General features: G+C 44.7%; 1 protein-coding gene across 1 annotated transcript; it reads left to right on the forward strand.

Moving 5' to 3' along the window:
- Nucleotides 1-225: 225 nt before the first annotated feature.
- Nucleotides 226-7,719, forward strand: LOC116515595 (alpha-tectorin-like). The gene is given in 8 exon segments (XM_032227716.1): nt 226-286; nt 1,112-1,150; nt 2,898-3,028; nt 3,515-3,796; nt 4,861-4,874; nt 4,876-4,996; nt 6,475-6,634; nt 7,709-7,719. Coding segments are annotated over 8 exon segments (819 nt in total).
- Nucleotides 7,720-9,403: the final 1,684 nt, after the last annotated feature.

The following is a 9,403-nucleotide window of genomic DNA, read 5'->3' on the forward strand; positions in this document are numbered from 1 at the left end:
GCATAATTTAGTTTCATCACTGTTATTTCCTCGCCCTCCCCCCCAACAAAACCTGCAACACATTTTGTGATTGTAATGGAGATATCTGCACAAAACCTAGATTGCTTTTGTGTCCCTCCTCATGCTTCAAATTTGCAACTAATTAAATTTCATTCTATTTTATTTGGATGAGAATGGGACATTTAGGATTAGTACTGACTAGCAGCAATTTATAAGAAGACAGGCATGAGTTCCCAACAGAGAGACGAAAAACTGCTGACTAACAGGGTTCCCATCAAGAAGGGACGCAAGAAGTCCCATCAAAAAGGGATAGTGGCTAAGACGCTGAGCTTGTCGATCAGAAAGGTCAGCAGTTTGGAGGTTCGAATCCCTAGCACCACGTAACAGGGTGAGCTCCCATTACTGGTCCCAGCTTCTGCCAACCTAGCAGTTCGAAATCATGCAAAAATGCAAGTAGAGAAAATAGGGGCCACCTTTGGTGGGAAGGCACCTTTGGCATTTAGTCATGCCGGCCACATGACCATGGAGACATCTTCGGACAGAGCTGGCTCTTCGGCTTTGAAATGGAGATGAGCACCGCCCCCTAGAGTCGGGAAGGACCAGCACATATGTGCATGGGGAACCTTTACCTTTAGCAATAGCAATAGCAGTTAGACTTATATACTGCTTCATAGGGCTTTCAGCCCTCTCAAAGCGGTTTACAGAGTCAGCATATTGCCCCAACAACAATCCGGGTCCTCATTTTACCCACCTCAGAAGGATGGAAGGCTGAGTCAACCCTGAGCCGGTGAGATTTGAACAGCTGAACTGCAGAACTGCAGTCAGCTGAAGTAGCCTGCAGTGCTGCATTTAACCACTGCACCACCTCGGCTCTGACCCCATGAATCAATGGGTTTTTCTTCACTGCTAAGCAAACAGATAATATCCAATGAAAGGACGATGATTTAAATTTCCTGCTGTGTTCCAGAATGATGTCAAGGGGAACGTGGGAATTTCAACTGGTATTCTATATCTTTTGTCCTGCAACACTCAGATTTCCTAGTTACACTTTGGTGCAGCTGAGCTCTTCTTATTCCTACTGTTCACTTGCCTTTTTCTTTTCCCCTTTAAGCATCCCATGTGTTGTCTTTGGGAAGTGTGCCCGACACAGGTAAGTGACCTTCAAAGGATACGGCAAAACTGTAGAATATTCCAGCCAATATTTATTTAGCAATAGCAATAGCAGTTAGATTTATATACCGCTTCATAGGGCTTTCACCCCTCTCTAAGCGGTTTACAGAGTCAGCATATCGCCCGCAACAAATCCGGGTCCTCATTTTACCCACCTTGGAAGGATGGAAGGCTGAGTCAACCCTGAGCCGGTGAGATTTGAACAGCCGAACTGCAGAACTGCAGTCAGCTGAAGTAGCCTGCAGTGCTGCATTTAACCACTGCGCCATCTCGGCTCATTTATTTAGTTTGTCAAACATGTACAAGATAATGTTGTTGCCCGCCAGCGGAGAGCAAAGCTGGAAGCAGAGTCGGACAGTGAGGAGGTTGGGGAGGAACACGAGTTAGTCCTGAGGGCTGAAGGAAGCTCAGATGAGTTGGAGGCAGAGAAGGAGTTAGACAGCAGCAAGGAAGAGGAACAGCTGGAGCCTGTTCCCAGTGTGCGCATGTGCAGAGTTGCCAGAAGACAAGAACAGTTAAGAAAGCAGGATCAACTTAAGAGTAAAGCCACACTTTGGAGCTGATTGGCCCCTCCCCTAGGAAACAAAAGAGGAACAAGCAGGGAGTAGGCTTTTGCAAGAAACAATAAGTTCATCTGGCCGTGTGAAGAGAGAAAAAGTTTGTTTCTAAGTATAAGAGATTCTGTGCCAAGTTTTGCCTTGCGTTTAGAACAGTGGTGGGATTCAAATAATTTAACAACTGGTTCTCTGCCTAATGACCAGCTGGGTAGGCGTGGCTCGGTGGTCATGTGACTGGGTGGGCGTGGCCAACTCAACGTCACTCACGTTGATGGGCGCTTCGCCTTAGTTGTTACAATGTAATAAGGGTTAATCGGAGAGGCAGTTTCTGTAAGCAGGTCAATAAAGATGAGGCTAGAAACAACACCAGAATGTTTCCTTCCTGCCTTCCTTACAGGATTAGCCCTATAAAGTGGAAAAAAACAAAAGGAGATTTCTTCCAACAATCGGTTCTCCGAATTGCTTAGGAAGTTAACAATTGGCAGTGGTGGGATTCAAATAATTGAACAACTGGTTCTCTGCCCTAATGATTTCTTCCAACGATCAGTTCACCAAACTGCTCAGAAAGTTAACATTGGGTTCTCCCGAAGTGGTGTGAACTGGCTGAATCCCATCACTGGTATAGAACAGTGGGGGGTTCCTGCGGGTCTGGTCCGGTCCGGCCGTACTGGTGGTAGCCGAGAGCAGCTGATAGCGTACCAGTATGGTGGTTCGTTTGGCCCACCTGCCTGTGTTCTATACCTGTTTTTAAAGCAACTGGCCAATTGCGCACATGCACACAGCATGTGCCACCTGCACAAGCCCCAACAAGCAGCTGGGCATCGCAGGGGCGGTGGATTGCGCACGCATGTGCAGCATACATGCACAAACAGGATGCATGGCCCCGTGAGCAGCGTACTGGTAGCGACATTAAGAGCAACCCACCACTGGTTTAGAAGTAGTTATTTGGCAGCTCGCCAAATGAGATAAGGTTTCTATTTGACAAAACGGCTGAAAAAGAAGGCTGAAGTCAGTTGGCCAGTGTGCCCACGGGCGCTGGAGCTGAAGGGCAACGCCTCACATGTCCTAACAAATGGCTCCGTGTGCCACCTGTGGCATGCGTGCCATAGATTCGCCACCATGGTTCTATCTACTACCTTAACCTCTTATCTTTTCTGGGGACCTCTCCAGGCAGCCGGCTCTATCCTTATGGTCCCCAGTATCAGGACAGAAGCACCCCCAAGGCAGATGATGGATCATCTCCTGAGATCTTCATCTCAGAATTCTTCTTCTTTTATGGGAGGAAATATCATTCCCTTTACGTAAGTATTCTCCAGATTTCTCCTACAAAGCCACCCGTATCTATTGTTCAATCGAGGTTCAAGGTTCGAGGTTCATTTTATTTATATGCCGCCCTATTCCCAGCGGGACTCAGGCGGCGCACAAACCCAAGGAGGGGGAAGGGAAACTACAAAAACTACAACAAAAAATACAGGGCATTTAAAAACAACCAACAGCCACACGATTCGAGAGGGGAAGGGAACTCATTGACCCCAGGCCTGCCGACATAGCCAGGTTTTAATGGCTTTTCGGAAGGCCTGGAGAGAGGTGAGGGTCCGAATCTCTGTGGGGAGCTCGTTCCAAAGGGCCGGAGCCGCCACAGAGAAGGCCCTCCCCCGGGTAGTGGCCGGATGACATTGGCTAGTAGACGGAACCCGGAGGAGGCCTACTCTGTGTGATCTAATGGGTCTTTGGGAGGTAATTGGCAGCAGGCGGTCTATCACAGACCTTTACTTTCATCCGTCCAGGTGAACAACAATGGGGTGGTGTCCTTTGGCAACCCTGTCAGTCAGTTCACCCCAGATCCTTTTCCTCTGATGGATGGCCGAACCTTTGTAGCTCCTTTTTGGGCTGATGTGGATAATCGTATCACAGGGGAGGTCTACTACAGGCAGAGCCAAGACCAGAGGCTGCTGCAGAGAGTCACGGCTGCTATAAACACTTACTTTCCACACGTGACGTTCACAGCTACCTGGGCCTTTGTGGCTACCTGGCATCAAGTGGCTTTCTACGGATCCTTGTCCACCAAGGTAGGCTGGTTCAACTGATCTTGAACAAGGGCGCTTTCAATCAAAAAAAGGTTTGCTGGACACTTCCTGTCCTAAGAACATCTATTTCTTATGAGCCGCGGTGGCGCAGTGGTTAGAGTGCAGTACTGCAAGCTACTTCTGCTGACTGCCGGCTGTCCACAAATCCCACCAGGCTCAAGGTTGACTCAGCCTTCCAGCCTTCCGAGGTGGGTAAAAATGAGGACCCAGATTTTTGGGAGCAATAGGCTGACTCTGTAAACCACTTAGAGAGGGCTGCAAAAGCACTGTGAAGCTGTAAATAAGTCTAAGGGCTATTGCAATCTAACTCTGCCCACTGCTAGGAGTTCGATCCTGACTGGCTCAAAGTTGATTTTATTGCTATTTCAATAAAATGCAGTATGCATACATTTTTTCTGGTTTAACATTTTATTGAGTTATAAAATATAAGATACAAAGTACAAAGGTAAATAGGAAGGAAGAAAGGAGGTAGGGAGAAGGAGGAGAGAGAGAGAGAGAAGAAAGTGATAGATAAGGTACAAATATGTTGTATGGAGAGCAGAAGAGCCAATAATTGTTTTTGGGAGCTGATGGTAAGATGTAAACAGTTAATAATATAATACAATGTTGGTTATGTAATAGTATACGTGGCTATATGTTATGAAAATGAAAAAAATAAAAACTTTATATAGAAAAAAAAGTAAATAGGAAAACAGGGGGAAGGAAGAAGGGGAAGAGAAGTGAGGAAGGGTAAAAAAACAAAAGAGAAAGAAGCATTGACCTCCAACTCTCTTTTTTGCAGTGAAATAAAGCATTAACATCAAATCACAATGTGCACATACAATTAATTTCATTTATTTCTAATGTGAAAGGGCCAGTAGGGTGTAGTGGTTAAAGGCACCAGGCTAGAAACTGTGAAATTATGAGTGCTAGTTTTGCCTTAGGCATGAAGCCGGCTGGTTTACCTTGGCCCACTCACCTCTCAGCTCTAAAAAGGCAGCAATGCCAAACCATACTCACCCTACAAATGCTATAAAAAACGATATAATGTAATCAATTCTCTACAGGTGAACACATTTCAGGGTTTTAACTTCCAATGGGAAAATGTCTTTTGTGATGCTGAATTACCAGGATATCCAGTGGATATCAGGCCAAGCAAGCGGTGGAGATGCTTACACAGGCTTAAAAGGCACACCTGCCCAGGTAAGTATCTTCTAAAGGCACATGATTCCCAGACTTTCCTAGCCTGGACCGTCAGGGTTTCCCAACAAGGTCTTTGTTGAAAATGCAAGGAACTAAAGTCCTAAAGTGGGAAATGCCCAGATTGGCGATGTTGTGTCCAACTAGACAGTGCCTAGTTGACTTTGATGTAGAAAACATAAGTGAAATTATATCTGTCTATTTGGGTGCGATATTATCAGAAAATCTTGCGACTGTGGACTAGACTGGGGAGCCAAAAATCACCCTGGGAAGAAAGTGACAAGAAGCTATGGCCTATTGTTCTCAAGAAAAGCACATGGATGCAATGTTCTTTCAAAGAAAATATATATAAATGGGGGGGGGGTGCTATGGGTCAGTGGTGGGATTCAGCCAGTTCGCACCTATCCGGGAGAACCGGTTGTTAACTTTCTAAGCAGTTCGGAGAACCGTTGTTGGAAGAAATCTCCTTTTGTTTTTTTCCACTTTACAGGGCTAATCCTGTAAGGATTTGATTTGATTGATTTGATTGATTTGATTAAACTTGTATGCCGCCCTATTCCCCGAGGGGACTCAGGGCGGCTAACAAACCAAATAGGGAAAGGGGGAGTACAAAAAACAAAGAAGACAAAACAAATACAAAAAACAATTTAAAAAACTCATCAACAGCCACAACCATTCGAGTGGGGCTGGGAACTCATCAGCCCCAGGCCTGCCGGAACAGCCAAGTTTTAACGGCTTTGCGGAAAGCCTGAAGTGTGATGAGGGTCCGAATCTCCACGGGGAGATCGTTCCAGAGGGCCGGAGCAGCCACAGAGAAGGCCCTCCCCCGGGGGGTCGACAGTCGACACTGGCTAGATGATGGAATCCGGAGGAGGCCTAATCTGTGGGATCTAATTGGTCGTAGGGAGGTAATTGGCAGAAGGCGGTCTCTTAAGTACCCAGGTCCGATACCATGTAGGGCTTTAAAAGTAACGACTAGCACCTTGAAGCGCGTCCGGAGTCCAATAGGCAGCCAGTGCAGCTCGCGGAGGATAGGTGTAATGTGGATGTACCTAGGTGCCCACAATCGCTCGCGCGGCATTCTGGACAAGCTGAAGTCTCCGAATGCTCTTCAAGGGCTGCCCCATGTAGAGCGCATTACAGTAGAAGGCAGGCAGGAAGGAAACATTCTGGTGTTGTTCTAGCCTAATCTTTATTGCCCTGCTTACAGAAACTGCCTCTCTGGTTAACCCTTATTACATTGTAACAGCTAAGGTGAAGCACCATCGACCTGAGTGACATTGAGTTGGCCACGCCCACACGGTTACATGACCACCGAGCCAACTACCCAGCTGGTCATTAGGGCAGATAACCGGTTGTTAAATTATTTGAATCCCACCACTGCTATGGGTTCACTCTGGTTCTGGAGAACCATAGATAACGTTATGGCTGGTTTCGAGAATCTTTTTTGGTAACACTTTTCCCCATTTCTTACCTACAAGGCTGGCTTTAATAATGGTGATGCTGACAATTACTTCAACATTCCTGGTTCTTGGACTCCAAGCATAGTGAACATCAGCTCAACAAGCAATGTCGTAGACCCCGGGCGCTGGATATTTGAAGTGGACGTTTTTGCAGTGCCCAATGGATGTGTGTACAAAGGTACATCGAATGCAACCCAGTGAGATCATAAGGGAAAAAAAAGTCATAAAGGATTCAGCCCAGAAGGGTATTCAGCAGGTTCTGGAGAACCAGTAACGGAAATTTTGAGTAATTCGCCAAACTGGTAAATGCCACTTCTGGCTGGCCCCGCCCCATCTATTCTCTGCCTCCTGAGTCACAGCTGAGGAGAGAATGGGGATTTTGCAGTAACCTTTCCCTGGAGTGGGGAGGGAATGGGGATTTTACAGTATCCTTCCCTTGCCATACCCACCAAGCCATGCCCACAGAGCCAGTAGTAAAATATTTTGAATCCTACCACTGATTCAGCTAGAAATCCATTATTCCAATGATGGATAATTATGTTTCTCATAAATTTAGTAAGAGGTCAACAGCAATGCCCCCTTCTTTTCACCAGATGTTTGCTTTATGATGGCTAGTCAATATGTCCATGAAAGTGCTTCATTTATCCCAAGAATTAGATGTAGACTATACACCTGTTTATGTTTGTTTTTATTTAGTAAGATGTTCAGCAAGACTCTAGGCATAAAAGTGGCAATATCAACATAAATACAAATAAAATTAATATTGAGGAAGCACAAGAGCTTCATAGTATTTAATATGGAAGGAATATTTATGCTCTGTGTACCTCCTATGTGTTCAAACATAGACCCTTGATGGTCCCTGGATATTTTTGCTTTTGCTTGCACATTAATCTAAGGTCAGTTTAACCACAGCTGCATTAACTTCTTCAGTATGTATTTCATGGCTATTCCTTATGCTAGAGTTCTTCCAAGAGGAATAATCTTTATTACATTAAGACAGGGCTTTTGATTTATGAACCACCTGTCTTCCTAAACTACCACTAGGAGAGCTCTAAGCACATTACCAGAATGCTTAGAATAAGCATGTTTACAGCTCTCTCAATTCACACTGTGATCCATGGGTAAACTGTCATCTTTACTCTCTATAATCTCTCTCTATAAAAGCCAAATACGACTCACTCATCACAAAATCTCCAGAACTGTAAAGCCTACAAACTTGAAATTTGGCACATATGTTCCTCTTGGCTTCTAGGTGCTCGATAAGAAAATATTTGTCGAAATGACCATCAGATCATCAGTATTTCTTATACAGTATTAACTAACATTTCGATGCTAAGGAGTTAGATGTTCTACTCCTCCTCCCCATGTGGAAAGGAACTCTGTTCCAACTGCCAGTTGCCTTATATTAACCGGATCGATTGTAAGAAGTTAGACATTCTACTCCCCCCTCAATCTGAAAGGAGCTCTGTTCCAACTGCCAGCTGCTTTATATTACACACTCTGATGCTACCCCTTTGCTAGACTGGGTGTGGGCATGGCCAGCACGTGACTAATCTGGCCTGCGGGCTGGGAGTTTAGATATTCTACCTCCCCCTTCCCCCCTGAAAGGAACTCTGTTCCAACTGCCAGTTGTCTTATATTAGCACGCTCTGATGCTAAAAAGTTATACACACTCTACTAAATTTTCATGCTTTAAGTATCAAGGTCCATCACATAGTTTCGTAACGAAGCATGGATAACCAGCTAGTTTTATATAAGAGCTCTGTTGACCAGTCTCTGGCAGACTCTAATCCTCAAAATCTGTAGGTGTCCTAGTAGTCACATTTCTAGTTGGAAATAAATTATTATAAATCATTAATGGTATATTGATTTTATTAATTTTAAGGAGGAATATGTTTTTCTTGAATGTACTCCCCTAAATTTGGAATTGATAAAAACACCAATGACTCAACTTTCCATATTGGGGGTGGGGGTGACCAGAAGAATTTTAATGCAATATCATAAGGAAATTTACACATAATTTGTAGCAATGGTTTATAGCCTGCAAGCATTTGTAAATTAGGTGGGTGGTTTTGTTTTCAGCATAGGAACAAGAAAGTGGATTTCTATTTCTAGTCAAACACTTGGAATTTTGGATAAATGTCCAGGCCTTTCTGTTACAAATATATGCATTGTTTTCCATTATAGGGGTATAGATATTAATTTTTTGAGGGGAGGGATTATTGTGTTACCTCTGTTTATGTATTTAATTTTTCTTTCCGATAGTTCAGTGCAAATTAGGGGACTGGAGGCTAAAACATTTAAAGAATGGTTGCTGGAATTGCATGTGTCTAGTTTAATGTAAAGAAGGACTAGGGGGAGACATGATAGCAGTGTTCCAATATCCCGGGGGTTGCCCCAAAGAAGAGGGACTCAAGCTATTCTCCAAAGCACCAGGGGCAGGACAAGAAGTAATGCATGGAAACTAATCAAGGAGAGAAGCAACCTAGAACTAAGGAGAAATTTCCTGACAGAACAATTAATCAGTGGAACAACTTGCCTCCAATAGCAGTTAGACTTATATACCGCTTCATAGGGCTTTCAGCCCTCTCTAAGCGGTTTACAGAGTCAGCATATCGCCCCCACAGTCTGGGTCCTCATTTCACCCACCTCAGAAGGATGGAAGGCTGAGTCAACCTTGAGCCGGTGAGATTTGAACCGCCGAACTGCAGATAACAGTCAGCTGAAGTGGCCTGCAGTACTGAACCCTAACCACTGCACCACCTCGGCTGTGAATGTTGTGAATGCTCCAACACTGGAAGTTTTTAGGAAAACATTGGATAACCATTTGTCTGAAATGCTATAGAATTTCCTCTCTGAGCAGGGGGTTGGACTAGAAGACCTCCAAGGTCCCTTCCAACTCTGTTATTCTATTCTACAGTATTCTAAATAATAAGCTATCAGAGGC

The sequence above is a fragment of the Thamnophis elegans genome, chromosome 12 (genome assembly GCF_009769535.1).
Source record: "Thamnophis elegans isolate rThaEle1 chromosome 12, rThaEle1.pri, whole genome shotgun sequence".
In the NCBI taxonomy this organism is placed as follows: Eukaryota; Metazoa; Chordata; class Lepidosauria; order Squamata; family Colubridae; genus Thamnophis; species Thamnophis elegans.